This window comes from Plutella xylostella, chromosome 12, assembly GCF_932276165.1.
Source record: "Plutella xylostella chromosome 12, ilPluXylo3.1, whole genome shotgun sequence".
Taxonomy (NCBI): Eukaryota; Metazoa; Arthropoda; class Insecta; order Lepidoptera; family Plutellidae; genus Plutella; species Plutella xylostella.
Window position 1 is genome coordinate 737,570 of NC_063992.1, and position 17,769 is coordinate 755,338.

At 38.7% G+C, this 17,769-nt stretch overlaps 1 protein-coding gene across 1 annotated transcript in view; it reads left to right on the plus strand.

Annotated features, from left to right (window-relative positions):
- The window catches only part of LOC105390766 (vesicular glutamate transporter 1), a 63,453-nt gene extending 51,505 nt beyond the window's left edge, over positions 1–11,948 (plus strand). The window contains exons 7-13 of the mRNA XM_048624382.1: positions 1,194–1,387; positions 1,902–2,064; positions 2,370–2,477; positions 7,447–7,656; positions 8,518–8,685; positions 10,346–10,507; positions 10,800–11,948. Coding sequence (XP_048480339.1) covers positions 1,194–1,387; positions 1,902–2,064; positions 2,370–2,477; positions 7,447–7,656; positions 8,518–8,685; positions 10,346–10,507; positions 10,800–11,006 — 1,212 coding nt within the window. The 3' untranslated portion in view covers positions 11,007–11,948. The remainder of the gene's footprint in view (positions 1–1,193; positions 1,388–1,901; positions 2,065–2,369; positions 2,478–7,446; positions 7,657–8,517; positions 8,686–10,345; positions 10,508–10,799) is intronic.
- Positions 11,949–17,769: the final 5,821 nt, after the last annotated feature.

A 17,769-nucleotide genomic window follows, 5' to 3' on the forward strand; every position in this document is an offset into this window, starting at 1 on the left:
ACATTCAATCCCTATAACAAGACATAATCCTGACACATTATACATCATTTGAAAGTCTGTAACACCCGCCCGGATCGTGCTGATGCATGATCAAGCTTATTACGAGTTAAAATTCAGATCAAAATATAACTGATGTCAGCACGGGTCACGTTTGACAAACCCTTCTTTGGATTTTGGACGAATAAAGTACTTTCCGAATATGGGGATTGTCTTGTATGTTTTTGTACAAGAAACAATACATATAAATCAGTGGTTGGTATATTTTCTCATAAATGAGTGTGTCTCTAGAATAAAGCTGAAAGAGGGATTTATCTTTAGTAGACTAATTAACTTTATTGATTGAATCTAGGCTAAGCCTGTCTTGGTCGGCTAATACGTAGGAGTGGGAAGATAGAATTATAACTTAACCTACTACGCTGCCACTACCTACACATTAAATATACGTTACAGTGTATAACGCTATATTATAATAACGTTTTATAATAGTTGTATTGATACAACCCCATTAAATCTACCTCTTTATGACCAGCATCAAAAAGAATCTCCAAAGCCCCCAAATAATATTTTCAGAAAATCAGATAATACCTCTCTTTATCGCATACAACTGAATGGGTCGGTTATCTTTTAGTTTAATAGGATCTCATGTGGCATTGAGTCGACAAAGCTTAGCCGAAAGCGTTGCCATGGCGACCGAGGGCTCCGTAATCCGGTAGGCTTTGTACCTTGAAAGTCCTCGAATACGATTGAATCGGATACAGATCGATTTTGTAATTGCGCCGCGAGTCGAGATTTAATCGATGCGGATCACGGCTCATCTGCATCCGTTGTAAACAGACTTTGTGGGGTGATAATAGACGGTTTTAGTATAGCTATAGGAAGGTAGGTATGATTGTACGTACTCTTACTAAGTACTTTTAAAGTTCTAAAAGCATGTGGTTTTATAAAAAAGTGGAGCAAAATAATAATGAAGTTAGGTTTATAATTATAGGGCTTTATAATTACTATAGGGTGTCACAGCTATTCTTTAACTTCCATAAATAACTAAGATTTCACCACTGAATAATAAGGCCTTGTCCATAATGTATCCTTTCACTATATGTATAATTGACCTAATAATTTACTGAAGCAACAAGCGAATTTCGTCCCCACAACTGCCCACCTTCACACCTAACCTCCCATTTCCCCGCACCCAGGGTGTAACCTACCCGTCCTGCCACGGCATCTGGCGCATGTGGGCGCCGCCCATGGAGCGTTCGCGGCTGGCCACGCTGGCGTTCTGTGGCACGTACGCCGGCATCGTCATCGGCATGCCGCTGTCCGGCCTGCTGACGGACTACATGGCCTGGCAGGCGCCGTTCTACTTTTATGGCGTTTCTGGAGTCATTTGGTGAGTGGGGGATGATGAGTGGGGTTTGTTAATGTAGAGAGATACGGGACGCTTTAGATTAATGGAATTTTTGATCTGCCGTGATTGAGCCAAAGGGTAACACAATTGTACATTATAATAAACATCATAATTATGCAAAAAAAAACAAGGAAAAACTTGTAAAGGGATTATTACTATGTTTCCAGTTCGATTCTGTTACTTCATGGGGGAATCGACTGTGGATGAACCGTTACAGACTCCGTAAAACCCTAAGCAACAGTTATCTCTCCTTGAATCTGTAACAGAAACTGGGGCTGTTTTTAACAACATGCGGATTTCATCACGCACGCGGGATGGCACGCCATTTTCCTACGTCTCGCCTGCATATTCCACGCGTTATAATGTATACTTGTATGAACGCGTGCGGGGCAATCCAGCGTGCGTGATTAAATCCGCATGCTGTTAAAACAGCCTGACATTAAAGTAAAAAAAGTCCATCAAAACTTAATCATCCTTTCCCCTCCTCTCCCTCCAGGTACGTGTGCTGGCTGTGGCTAGTGTTCGAGCGGCCCAGCAAGCACCCGTGCATCACTGGCCGCGAGCTGGCCTACATCGAGACGTCGCTCGGCACGGCCACGCAGGCCGCCATGCCCGACTTCTGGTCCACGCCGTGGAAGGCCTTTGCCACTTCTCCGCCTGTGAGTTTTGGTGTCCTTGTTTTTTACCTCTGACTGTATTGTTGTAATTTTATTTCTCGTCTGAAAGTTGTGTGTACTGTCATAAGTTAGGCACAGTAGGTATGAAACCAGTTGAGGAAATAGTCATAGTCTGTCTGAGATCAAAATATTATAATATATACACGTGTTGCCTGTGAACAAACTCATTTACAAGATGTGGATATGTGGAAGCCATCGCTAAAAAATAAGAATATTTTAAGGAATTTTGCATATTATTTTTGTCTTTGATAGAGGAAAAAATATGCTGATGTTCTTATTTGTTTTAGGTGTACGCCATCATCGTAGCGAATTTCTGCAGGACCTGGAACTTCTGTTTGCTCGTCATCTTCCAGTCTTCCTACTTCAACACGAGATTCAATATGCAGATTACCGAGGTATGACTGATATGTATGAGGTTGAGGTAGCAATTAAACACAGTGTACTCTTAACGAAGGCTGGTTTATTACTGCGGCGCGCGGCTCGCACGACCACATATATCCCAATTCTTCCCTCTTAATTTTTACATCTGCAATTAAATCGAAATATACTTAATAGAATAATAGATAACAACCAAGTACTTATAACTAAACAATTAGGTTAGGTACCTATAATAGGTAAGTACATTTACTTAAAAATACTTTTTATATACAATTTTCTTAGGCCTAGGCCTTAATCTATCATTATAATGATCAGTTTGAGCAACAGGCTCGGGCTGAAGGTCAGGTGACTGCTCTGACCGCGGATCTGTGGCACTATCCTCAGACTGCGGCGCTAACACTAAGTCAGCTGATGCCTCTTGCCATTCATCACTATTATCGTTATCGGCCGTGTTGACATCGGTTAGTAAGGCAGGGTCAGAAACACTCATACCATGCTTATCAGTTTGTGCAATTGTCGGTTCAAACACCTGAGAACTTGGTCCCGGACCTGACGGCACCGCCGCCGCTTCCTCGGCCTGAGATGTTTCGGACACTACTTCACATCCGGTATTGTTGCCTAACTCAATGTTAGCAGTACTAGGACTAACGATAGTTTCAGAGCCTGTATATTTCATCACTTGGTCTACATGTCGTTTGCATGAAATATTATAATCGTAACAAAAAATTTCAAACATTCTGTTCCCTAAAATTTTTACAATCTTCCCCAATGACCAAAAGGGTTTTCTACCTACGAACCATTTAAACCATACAGTATCACCAACTGTAAATTGCCTACTTTTATTTAAAGAGCACGGCTTGTTTGGTACATCACTAACATCATTATCTACCTTATGCCTAGGCAATATAGCGTCTAATCTCGACCGTAAGTCTCGGCCCAACATAAGCTTCGCAGGCGACACGCCGGTAGAACAATGGCTCGTATTGCGATACTCGAATAAAAACCCTAATAGCTTATCATTTAGAGCTCCTGAATTATCGTTTTCCTTCAGTATACATTTTATCATTTTTTTACAAGTTTTAACAGAATTCTCTGCTTGGCCGTTACTACACGGATGGTATATGGGAGAATTAATATATTTAATGCTGTTATACCTACAAAAGTCAATGAACTCAGTAGAATTTATTTTTACATCATTATCGGAAACGATTGTTTCCGCAATTCCAAATATACTGAAGAGATATTTTAACTTTTTAATCAGTGCCGTGGTGGAACAACTGTTCATTTCTATGCACTCCAACCACTTGCTGTAGGCATCTATCACTATTAAATAGGTTTTCTGTCCTATCGACATGTAATCTATGTGTATGCGTTGCCACGGGCCGGCGGGGCGCGGCCAGGGCGCGGGGGGCGCGCGCGGCGGCGCACTGCGAGTGGAAGCACACACATAACAGGACCCGATCAGCTGATCGATGTCACGATCGATTCCTGGCCACCACATCTTACTACGTGCTGCTGTCTTTGTCTTAACAATACCGAAATGAGCTGTATGTAATTCTTTCAACATGCGTTCCCTATACCTCGATGGTATAACAATTCGATGGCCGCGTAACAAACAACCGTCTTGCACTTCTAATTCCGTTTTACAGTTAAAAAACGGCATAATGTTTTTACATTTGATTTTCCTCGGCCAACCTACAGTCATGTACTTAATGACTATTTGTAATATTTCGTCTTCGTTTGTAGCTTTTTGAATATCTGCAAACGAGACCGGAGCAACGCTGTTATCTAAGAAATTAACAAAAGATACAGTTTCTTCTATTTGTTCGTCTTGCCTTATCGGTAATGGCGCGCGAGAAAAATAATCGGCCACTAGATTATTATGACTAGTTATATATTGGACTTTATAGTTGTATGCCGACAAAATTATCGCGTACCTTTGCAGCCGTGATGCGGCCATAATCGAGACACCATTTTTAGTACCAAATATTGATAGCAGAGGTCTATGGTCCGTTTTAAGTATAAATGGTACCTGCCGGCCGTACAGATACTGGTGGAACTTTTTTACACCAAATATAATAGCCGTCGCTTCTTTTTGTATCTGGCTATAATGTTTCTCACTATGTGCCAGTGACCTAGAAGCGAAGGCGAGCGGGCGCTCGACCCCGTCGGCGTCCCTCTGCGCCAGCACGGCGCCGAGCCCGGCCGGGCCCGCGTCCACGGACAGCACGAGCTGCGCCTCCGGGTCGAAGTGCGCCAGCACGCGCTCGTCCGCCAGCGCCCGCTTCACGCTGTCGAAGGCGCGCTGCTGCGGCGCGCCCCACTCCCACCGTGCTTCATTGCACAATAACTCGTGGAGAGGTTTCATTAGCGAAGATGCATTAGGGATGAAACTCCGATAGTAGTTTACTACCTCTAAAAATCGTTTCAGCTCTAATACATTGGACGGTGTAGGGGCCTTGATTATCGCCTCCACCTTCTTAGCACAAGTACGCAACCCGTTTTTATCAATAACGTACCCTAAGTAGGTCACACTGTCTTGAAAAAATTCACATTTATCTTTTTGTAAGCGAAGGCCCGCGTCATTTAGTCTTCGAAGTACTTCTTCTAATCGCTGCAGGTGCGTCTCCTCATCGCGCCCCGTGATGCACACGTCGTCCAGCCAGACGCTGACCCCCTCTATACCCATAAGTAATGTCTCCATTGACCTTTGAAAAATTGCCGGTGCGTTGGCTAAGCCGTAGACTAATCGCGTATATTTATACAACCCCGTCTGCGTAGTGATAGTGGTTAGTTCCTGAGACTGCTCAGAAAGTTCAAATTGATTATAGGCATTTTTTAAATCAATCCTAGAATAATGCTCACCCCCTCCTAATTTAGCAAACACTTCCTCAATACGTGGTAGAGGGTACTTATCTACATTAAGTACTTTATTGAGTGTTATAGAATAATCACCGGCTATTTTAACCTTGCCATCTTCCTTTAACACCGGTACTATTGGAGTAGCAAATTTTGAAAATTTTATAGGCACTAAGACTCCTATGTCTACTAATCGATTGAGTTCCTCATCAACTTTGGCTTTCAAGGCAAACGGTACCGACCGTGGTTTAAAAAACTTTGGCTCCGTATTTTCTTTAAGATTCAATTCAACCTTAAATTTATTAAATCGTCCCAAACCATCTTTCCACAGATCCGGATATTTGGCCATTAACGGTTTTACCTTATCATTATTGTTCTGACCGGTGCGCAAGTTGTTCAGTGAAGATTTAAAATAAATTTCAAACATTGACATAAAGTCACGCCCAAGTAACGGTGGTCCGCCATTTTGCACAACAATAATTTGAATTTCTTTTGTAACCGTTAAATATTGTATACTGGTATTGAAATAACCTATGGGCGTGATTTTATGACCCGTGTAAAAGCATAATTTAAGCTCACACTTTCTTAATGCAATATTTTTGAAATACTGATTGTACATTTTCTCTGAGATTACACTTTTACCTGAACCTGTGTCAAGTTCCATTTTTAAATCTACACCATTCAATTGAACGTCTAACATAATCGGATCATTTTGAACATACCTTAAATTAAACAGGGCACATTCCTTGCAATCGTCCCCCTGAGGAACCTTTGCGTCTCTTTCTGCATCGGAATCGGAACACTCACACATTTTATAAAATGCACTTTTATTGGCCCCGCACACCTTTTTTAAATGACCTTTTAAACCGCACTTTTGGCACGTATAATTTTTATACCGGCACCTTCCAGCTTCGTGGTTTTTTAGTCCACATATCGTGCAGCGCGGCTCGCCATCGCCCCGCGCGACGGCGGCAGCCGCGCCACCAGCTCGCGCCGCGCCGCCCGCTCGCGCCGCGCCGCCTCGCCGCCCGCTGCTGCCCGCTGCCGTGCTGCTGCTGCGGAACACCGGCTCCTCCTTCACCATCGCGGCGCGCGCCTGTCGCGCGCTGGCCGCCTGCTGAGCCACCTCCAACGCTTTCGAGAGCGTCAGCGTTTTCGCGTCCATCTCGAACAAGCGATCTCGCTCAGCTCCCACGTTCATGCCCAGCACGAACTTGTCTCGCAACAGAGTGTCGAGCTCGGTGCCGAACTCACAGTTGATCGCGAGGCCCCTCAGCCGCGCCGCCCATGATTCAGCCGCCTCGTACTCTCCCCTCGTTGCGTCATAAAACTTCGCCCGGTCGGCGAAGGTAGACCTACTCGGCGTGAAGTGGTCGCTGAGCGTCTTCACCAGCTCGTCGTATGTGACCGCCTCCAGGTCGCGCGGGTACACCAGGTTCCGCGCCAGACGGTACGACTCATCATTAAGATGAGTTAGCAACACTGCACATTTACTGCCCTCCTTCACATCATTTAATTTAATAAACTGTTGCAATCTGCTTGAAAAAGTCTTCCAATCTTGCACTTTGTAGTCAAAATTGCCGATATTTCCAATAAAATTTGACATTTTATTTACGCGGGTAGATACGATTCGTCGCCAGATGATATGTATGAGGTTGAGGTAGCAATTAAACACAGTGTACTCTTAACGAAGGCTGGTTTATTACTGCGGCGCGCGGCTCGCACGACCACATATATCCCAATGACACTACTCTTTCTCCTCCATCAGAGCCTTTAAAAGCTGAATTTGAAAATGTATAACAGCTTTCTATTTAAAACTGTTTATACATAATTATGCCTTTGTCCGTTCGTAACTAACTCATGTTATCATAAATTTACTCCCTTCGTAGAACCACCTGCGTTGTTAAATTTATCTGTCCCACTCTCTCCACCACAAGTCTCTTCATCCTCTGCCTATAAGAGATCGCTCTACCTGTAACAGATCGCTTAGCGATAAGGTCGCCTATTGATCATTGCTCCTAGTTTATAAGTATTTTTTTTATATTGTTATTGTGGTGACCTATAAAGTTACATTCTATCCTATTCTACATAAACTTAAACGTTAATTAACTCGCTCTCTCCCCCTAGTCTGGCTTCGTGGGCGCCATCCCGCACCTGATCATGACGTCACTGGTGCCCATCGGCGGCATGCTGGCCGACTACCTGCGCAAGAACAACATCATGACCACCACCAACGTGCGCAAGCTGTTCAACTGCGGCGGCTTCGGGCTCGAGGCTTTCTTCTTTGTGCTCGTCGCTTATGCTAATAATAAGGTTGGTTTGTTTGGTATGAGTAGGGTTATGTATGGTCATGTTCCAGTGCAGCAGCGCCTTAAATCACGCAGAAGCTTCGTCACAACCGAACCGCTGACTAACGAGACAGCGCAGGAGTTCAGGTTGAGCCGCTGGAGAGCCGATACTTCCCACTTGCGTCAGTTTGTCCAGCCAGCCGAGGAGCTGCCTGCTGGAGGGGGTGAAGAGTGGTCTGTATGGAAAACTCTAAACCGCCTCCGGGCTGGCGTTGCCCGGACGAAGGACAATTTAAGGCGATGGGATATGCTCCCAGCCAATGCCAGCACTCTATGCAGTTGCGGAAGCCTCCAGACAACGTCACACCTTATAGAGTGTCCTGATGCCCCAAAATGCAGTCAAGGAGACCTGATGAAGGCCAATGATCTCGCAATAAGAGTAGCAAAACACTGGAGGAAGTTAGCTTAGTGCATTTTACACGATAGAAGAAGAAGAAGTAGGGTTATTGATTTTAAAATGTACTTAGGTACTTAATGTGAGCATTTATCTCATTCAGCTTATGAAAATCTATAGTAATTAAGTATAATAATTCGAAAAATCATAGCTTTTACTTCTTATTTGACCTCTGCAATTTCATTTGTATCATCATCATTTTCATCATCTTCTCTATCAATTACAACGACTCACCAAGTTCTTTTTGCTTCTACTATTTTTCCGCTGTTCTCTTGTCAGTATAGTTCCAACCACCGCGGTCTTTCATCTTATGGTTGTCTTTAGTATGACAAGACCTTTATCCTTATCATCCTATTCTTTGTATCTTTTAATATTTGTGGTGACCAAATAAATATATATTGTATTCTATTCTATCCTAACCCACCACACTCCCCCCAGTACCTGGCCACAATCGAGCTGACTCTCGGCGTGGCGTGTTCCGGGTTTGCCATCTCCGGCTACAACGTCAACCACCTGGACATCGCGCCGCGCTACGCCTCCATCCTCATGGGATTATCTAACGGCATCGGGACTATTGCTGGGTTCATCGTGCCGATTGTCATCAACCATATTACCCAGGATAAGGTGAGTGATTGCATTTGTCACTCTGAGGAGTTGGTGGTTTTTGGTGTCCATCCTCATGTCTAATGGCATCGGGACTTTTGCCTGGTTTATTGTGCCCATTGTGATTAATTATGTCATAAGGTTAGTGGTAGTTTTGTCATTGTCAGGAGTGGGTGGTTTTTGGTGTCCATCCTCATGGTACTGTCAAATTGCATCGAGACTATTGCCGGCGTCATCGTGCCCATTGTCATCAACTATATTACGCTGGATAAGGTTAGTGATGCCAGCCTTGGAACTCTGAGGTGTGGATGGCTTTTGGTGTCCATCCTCATGTTTAATGGCATCGGGACTATTGCTGGCTTCATCGTGCCCATTGTCATCAACTATATCACGCAGGATAAGGTTAGTTATGGTAGTATTATTAATAACATCACGCAGAATAAAGTGAGTGAAAGTAGTGTTGGCGCTGATGAGTGTGTGGTGTTTGGTGTTACGTGTGAATGGTTTAGATTTCAGGTGTCTTTTTTTCGTTATCAAAACTTGTTAGTAGAAAAATACTTATAGATATTTGAAGATACCAACTGTTAGTGGTTTGAAAAGAGTCATTTAAATTTTCGACTTTAGATCTCGTTGAGCGCCTAACTTCTCAGAAAAATATAGCAAAGTAAATAATAAATGATTACACATAAAACATAACAGTTATTCATTGCCAACATTATTATAGTTTCCTCAAAGTTTGTAAATTAACTTTCTAACCGAGTAGCTGATGATTGAAAAGCGTGCAAAACCTTATGAATATCTTTTGTGCCGCCATCCGTTTCCCCATTCAGGAAATTTATTTGAAAACTCAGTTAGGGGTCCCCTGAAACGTATCGCTCATCGCGATCGCTAAACAAAAAGGACATTCGTCCGTGGCTAATTTTAAGGTTCGTCCGAACTGATCATTGGACTCGCTGATCAGAACATGCCTAAATATTTTTGTTATATACACAACAGTAGGTGGGGTTTCCATATCAAAATTGGTAATTTCAGTAAATCAGGAATCATTTATTTAAATACAGAATTTTACAGAAAAGCATCTTTCTATTATTACGAAATCAAATATCAGTGGATAATCTGTAAACCAAATCAGTTAATCTCTGACCTATTTTTCCTAAACAAAAATAAAATTTCCTATGATCAGTCAGCACACTCAGCACCCAGTAACTTACACCCCTAATTTTAAAAAGGAAATCGAGTGGTGCGTTCTGAATGTGAAATGGCACCGCCGGTGGCGGTGGGTGCGCGGCGGTGCGTGGGACGCGAATATTTCGCGCTGAGCACTTTGTTATCGACGCTTCCGAATGCGCCGCCGCGCACGGATGAACGCCAAAGATTAATTTATGCGCAGATGCGATTGTTCGATGCTCTTTTGTTTTGAGTTGGTGTTCCTGTTTTGTTGTTGTTGTTGATCTACACATAATAATTCAATTGTTTATTTCTTCACTTAAATTTAAAAAAAAAACTTGATACGAGGTTTTTACGTTATATTTGTTAGAATTAAAAAAGTTTTGCAATATATACTTTTTGCTCTTCTTTTTTGTATAGGGATACCATAACCACCAAACAAAATGTCTGATTCCTTTGAAAAAAATCTTTCAAATCTACACCAACCTTTTTATCCCAGGATAACAAGGACAAGGCTATAACGGAGTGGCGCGAGGTGTTCATCATGGGCGCGACGGTGCACTTCGTGGGCATCACCATCTACGGCATCTTCGCGTCCGGCGAGCTGCAGCCGTGGGCCGAGCCGCCGCCGCCCTACGAGCCGCCAGCCAAGAGCTTGGACCATGAGACCACCTTCGTAAGTCATTCTACAGGGTGTTGCAAAAAGGGTATACTAATCCGAAACCTACGTGTGCAGAATGTTGTATCTAAGTCCAAAAATTAAATGAGAATATCAAAATTAATTTAATTTCCATAGAAACTGTGTTGATCACGTGACTTTTTACTATGGAGAATGGAGAACGAATTATTTTTTTCGCAAATTTTGCCATTCTGATTTAATTTTTGGGCTTAGATAATATATAATATACATTTTAGGCACTTTTTAACAGCTAAGAAACAGAAGACTTATCACCAACTTTGTCTTATAGGTGGAGCACCCATCAGATCCGCTAAAAGGTTCCCACCCACCAGCGTACGGCTCCCTGAATGCCCCCACTCGCCCCGCTCTCCCCGCTCCTCCTCAGCCCCCGCACGTCCCCAACAACCCCTTCGTCTCCGGCGCACTGTACCAGGCCGAGCCCGTGCAGCCGCCCGCGCAGACCTACCAGGACCTCACAGATGACGGCACCTACTAGGCACAGATGCGGGCGTTCTCTTCTGTCCATTCTGTTCTCTTGTTCCTCTGGGACGGTTAAGTTTTCATAGTTTAAAGGAACCGAAGCAATGTTCGTTAATAATTCTCGACGTATTCTTTGCATGGTCGTCTGTCATATCCGATACTGTTTAGTATGTTAGCTTTTCGAATGGAGTTTATCGCGTAGATAGGTGAAATTGTTGGTCTCGTAATGTTAGGTATCTTGTATGAAATTAATGTTATTCTTATGTCTCATTTTATGGGTTTTGCGATGTAGTATTGTTGACAGTTCTAGTCGTTTTCTATGATCTCTCATTTACTGTGATATTAATTTTACTTTCCTAGTCACAATATGTAAATAATGCTTAAGCATATCATGATCTGTTATGTTTTTTTATAACTTAATTATGTATTACTTTAGATACGTTTTTTTTTTGCGAAATTTAACTGTTACGTTTTTATTTATTTTCAAAATAGGAATAAAAATTGAATGTATAGTTGTTCTACTAAAAATAATACTAACATATATTTTTAGCTAAACTTCCTTTCATGAAACTGTTGTAAATTACTTATTTATATAAAAATATTCTCGACTATTAATGTTGCGCTGTAACGCAAATGTTTCGAAATGTGTAAAATATATCGTAGAGATAGTCTTAAACTTGTTTATGTAGGGAAGATAAGTGTCATCGTATTCCTTAACAAATATCATTCATTAGCATTTCTTAGGTGACCTCGATGCTTCATTTATTCTCATTTTCATTAAATCTAGGTAGGTAGTACCTACTTATTTCAGCCATATTTATACCGATATTTTCTACTATTTATGGAATTCATAATTGTGTTTTGTATTTCACCTATAAAGTAAGTTGGATAATAACTATTTGCTTGATTTACTTTTCATAATAAATAGCGTGTTCGATATCCATGGACAATACACAATAAATGAACTTTAGTTAAATAGACCTAAATAAAAGTCTTAATTTATTGTTTTTTATGCGTAAGTAGTTAAGAAATTACTAAATAATAATTACAATTGAGACATACAAAATAACACTATTTATAATGCATGCTAGTTATTAAATATTTATTCAAAATATAAATATTAGTCGCACTATTTTACTCTATTGCACTTAACCAAATTGTATTTTAAACTTTAATATTATTGAAGCACCTAGGCTGCACTTAGTTTAGTGAGATTTAACATTTACCTCTAAGAATATACTCGTTTAAATTGTAAATGTACTTAATACTAAAACGAAAGCACCTGTAGTAGCACTTAGTATAAGTGTTAGTGATAGCCTGCACTCTGCACAAACAATTAGAAAACTATTGCACCACTTTTTATACACTAATGCACAAGTGTATTTTACAATTATGCACAAAAATGCACTTTGTCACTTATTATTTGGAGTATAGCAGCACAGTATAGCACACTTAATTTGTAGCACCAGGATGACAATAATTTTGCACGAATATTGAGACCAAGGGGGACAATAACTAAAGCTACTCACATACAATATTGAAGTTATTTTAAACATTATTCGTTTACAATCTCATTGTTAAACATAGTATTTTTAAGTATAAGTTCAATGACAATAATTTTAAATAGTTTAAAAATATCTTCACATATTTAAAATATGATATATGTATATTTTGGAAATATTTATACTTACGAAAACAAAAGGTGGTGACAATAATTAAACAAATGTTGTGCTTAGTTATTAACTTGTTATAGATGAGGTATGTATAGAACGAAATTACGAAGTAAGTAAATAAATAAAATAATAGTAAGTACTGAATTACTTATACATACATAAGACTACAAAATGTTAAAAATTCTAACACATAAGGTTGTTGGACATCGGTGAGAATTATCATATAGGTATAATATAAATAGACCACATTGAAACTAATTTTACATAATAATTTTCCCGAAACTCTTTCGTAAAGTAAAATACCATCCTTTCTTAATAAAATCCATTATATCCCTATACTATTCAGGTCCAATTTTTAAAGAGAAGTAATAAATTATCATATTCATTTTATCGACTTATCTTTAAACTCATCGATATAAAAGTAGTACAAAATACGAATCATGCATCACTATATCAAATGAAAAATCGTGAAACTTAAACTCAGTTTTATAAAATGTACAAAAATTACTTTAAGCGATGGTATTTTTACCAATTTTATGTACTTATTAGGAATAGTTGAAAGATTGCAAATAAATACAACAATTGAGTTGTTAAAATAGATTCTCTACGCTGTCAATTCTGTATGTTTTAATAAATTGATGTTCATGTTCATGGTAGTCCCACTACGGGAGCCATTGTCACTCACTCGACATTTCGGCACACGACATACTGTACAGCACACGAGATAAGTCGTGTAGTGAGGTGGTATCGAGAGAGTGAGAATTGCCCCCCTGATATTTGAACATGTTAAGTATTTAGTAGCGGACTCATAATTTAGTAAATTTTCGTATTTCTTTCGTTTATCACAATGTAGTCTAGAGACAAAACAAAGGTTTATGGATATTTCATGGAAATGTAACAAAGTAGGAACATTACTGAGTCACAGAAACAATTTAATTAACTATAGCTGACGTTTTACGTAATGTAACATCTGAAATATATCCTTTGGTTCCTAGAGCTCTAAGCGGAAGAGTCTATAAATTTTAAACACCAGTAAAAACTGGTGTAGCTACACGGGCCACACGGGTTCGTTATATACTTAGATAAACGTCACTATATCGCGATTAGCCATAAATACGTCACTGTGATTGGTGGAAGGCGCATTAAACGTGTTTATCGATATCGAAAACAAACCCGTGTAGTGGCCGCTGTTTCATGAAATTTATAGCAATAACCTCTCTCATCTTCAACATTGATTGTGATTTAAGTATGGTGTTTGAAGAAGTTTTGTAATTCACTAGACTCACTAGCTGGTGATAATTTTCACAATGTCCAAATTCTATGGCATTAAGGGTGTCATTCCTCAAGCATTCGTTAAATGTGCACTATTTAACAGGTATAAGCGTTAGATACACAAAATATATAACTTGGTATACTCGTACAAAACTATATTAATAAGTACCTACCCGCATTTATAAAATTTTATGTAATCAGTATAAAATGAAAAAAATAATTATTTTCAGCTTCATCTATACTGTTTATAACCAGCAGTTATAGATATGTACCTACTTAAAAAACCTAAAGGTCGTTTCGTTCCTAAATACCTTTCGATGACAATACCTGAAATATGTATACGTACTTGAAATAAGATACGAACGTGATTTTACAAATTTAAACAAAAATTATCAATATGAATATTATGCTTTTGTGTGAAGGAGGTGACGTCCTACATTTACTTTGCTGACATGTCAAGAGTCTGACTGAAGTCTACGAAGGAAGTAACCAACTAAGCTGGCTATTCATACTATCCTAGATTTAGTTGTATAGGTGCATGCAAAGAGTAAATAATACTACCTACGTTCCTATCAGCGCCGCGGTTATCGGACTTCAATGGTGGCGCCGATTATAGGTTCATACGAGTATAACATAGCTGAACTTAAACCTCAAGATAGGTGAGCGCATAGCTTTTGAACGGATCAACTCATTATAATAAAATATGGCAAAATCAATGTTGTTACGTCATCGTCACCTCTAAAAACAATGCATTCAAATCGTGAGAGCTGTTTTGTGCCTACTAACAGACACACATACCTACACAAGTCAAACATATAAGATCCTTTTTCTTGGTTTGACGGTTATATCTTTCAAAAGTAGAGTTAAGGTGAAAATGTATTCGGTTAGACATAATATCTAAGTATATTTTTATGGGCATATAAGGACCCTATATAAAAACATAATCATAATGTTTATACCACTATAAATTATAATAATATGTTTAACCTTATATATAAGGTAAAGCTGTGCCGACAATAATAACCTTTTTATAAAATAACAAACATGTAAAAATCTAAATAAAAAAAGAAAAATATGTTTAAACTTTAGTAAGCTAAGCTGGCTTACATAATATACAAAGTAATTACATACAATTTGAACGTAGAGATTACAGGGGCGTTTAGTTATTAAATAAAATGAGTTCATTGATAGATCGAGGTTTTGTTAAATTAAAAGAACGAAGAGGGAATACCATTAAAATATAACATACTCGTAAAATACTAATTGCAGTAAATCAAGTCACACACGGTGGCGTACCTATCTATGGAACACAGGGATCACTCTCTAAATAGTCTAAATCGACAAACGAACTAACGAGAATTGTCGGGCAATCGGCACGCTTAATACAACGAGGTCTAACGTAAGCACGGCTCTATCTCGTTGTATTAAGTGTGTCGAATGTCGATTGCCTGACAATTTTTGATCGTTCGTTTGTCGATCCAGAGAGTAACCCAGAATATGCGTATTTCACGAGCCTCGCCTTAACAATATTGAACAGTTATTCATTTTGCCCCAGGTTTGTTTAAATAGTATCTACACGGAAAAGTGTGTGTCGTTAATCGAAAAGGAAGATTATTATAAATTACATAATATAAATTGAATAGTATAAATACATAGATTATGTATATGTAAAGTCTTCTGTCTTCCGAACCATTACAGTATGTAAAAGACAAAAAACAGATAGGGCCTGTTTCCCAATGTCTGGTTAGTGGCTACCTGTAGGATAAAATACATGCTGTCACTGTAAAAAAAATAATAACAGAGAGTGACTGCATGTATTTTATCTCATAGATAGCCACTAACCAGACATTGTGAAACAAGGCCTTAAAATATTAATTTAATAATTAAAACAGAAAAAAATAATTTAGGTTCATATTGCATAATAAATTTTTGCTCTTGTAAGTCGTTGAATTTATTTAATTTACGAGGAAAGCTATTGTATAATGTACATGTTGCAATGACTTTAGGTTCACCTAACAGCTTACTTTATATTTTCAGTTATTTATAAGTACAATGTGTTTTGAGTAGGGCTTTGAAAGTATCGTAATGATACTTCACATTTTTTTGTATTTATCATAAATTGAAGTCTTGAAGGAAGCCAATTGGCATTTCCTTTGTTAATAATATGTGGTTAAGTATAAAGTGTATAAGATAAAACTTAAAAGTAAGGGTAAACATATAAGATTTGACTTATATAACTACGATAATACGATAAGACAATAACATGTACATATAGAGACTATGTATTTAAAGTATAGGCTGACGACGATGACAATAAATGCCGATTACAGGCGCCCGTAGTGTGTACAGTTAGTAAAACTAGTATTAAGGTGTTGTTTAATAGTAATTTTATTATTAAAACATATAAGTAACTTATAAAATGAAAGTATACATAAATTTTGCAGTAGATATCCAATCACTCAATTGAATAATTTTAATCGAAAATGGACAGCAATTTTGCTATACTTAATTGTGATTATAAATTAATATTTTTAGCTGTTTCTAGTAACAAAATAAGGGCTAACAGATCTTCTAGGTCACAATCGCAATTAAGTTAAAACCACTACCAGAAAAATGCTCGGTGTTTATGGTTACTTATACCTTGTGGTGTGATAGAATTTATTTCAGTTGTCTTTCACTAGTCAATATTTTCAGTTATGCCTAATATTCTTATTAAATAAGGATACAGTTACTAAAGTATAATATTTAAATTTGTAAGACCCACTTACCATAGTAGTAATTTAGTATACCTACTATTCCGGAGCAAGACAATTAACCCCTATGTTATGTCATATTTTTCTGTAAATTTACACCTCTGAATTCACAGAATGAACTGTTTACAAGAGGTTTTCAAGCGGCTTGTAATACTCGAAGTTCGACTCTTTGTGTTAGAAAGTCAAGTTTCGAGTATATACGATACATACGATGACGCTTAAAAAAGTTAGATCTAAACTCACGGTTCTTCTGTAAATCCTGGGGTTATATTATAATTACTGGCGGGTTAATTGCTAGCTCTGGATACCTAAAGTGGGCAGTAAGTGTTTGAGTCACGAAGCACTGGTTTGTCAATTACTGAATTAGAATCGTCAAGATGTAAGGTTTGCTTTGTAGTGTTCAGTGCTACGATCCCGGATAATTTTGCCATTTACCCAAACGCAAACTCACAGCCTTTAATAATTCATTGAAGGACATGGGCCGCGTCCAGGCCAAGCAAAGAGATTTATTGCCATAATCTCCACGCTTGGAAGGCAGGTTGGAGATGACACACAGCACAAACATTAAACACCTGTTAAAAAATATCTTCCTCATAGCAGATATCGACCTTAAGCAGTCATAGTCACTGATAATCGCACCTGTAGACCTCCCTTTCGATATGTGTGTCAAAATTAACCAGGATCGTCATACAGCCTGTAGATAGTTTTTTGCGCTATTCGTACTACTTAAGTATTATGTACCTTTTATTATTTATCAGAAAGTGTATTATTTTGTGTGAATAGTCAGTAACTGTACTCAATGTTTAGAATACAACAGTAAATAATGATGGCACTATGTGAATTTATAGAATTTTGAGAGGTTTGACTTGTTTCGACGAATACCTAGTTTTATGACAAACATAATATTTTATAGTTAGGTAGTTGTATGATTATTTTTATGTTAAATAGTATGAATAATATACTAGATCATGTTTATTGGCAAATATTTCAGTAATTTATAAATTGACATGGATGTTTTCCAAACAGGCCTAAAAATAAGCGTAGATGAAACTTTGCTAGTAGAACCATGGCAGTATAAAAC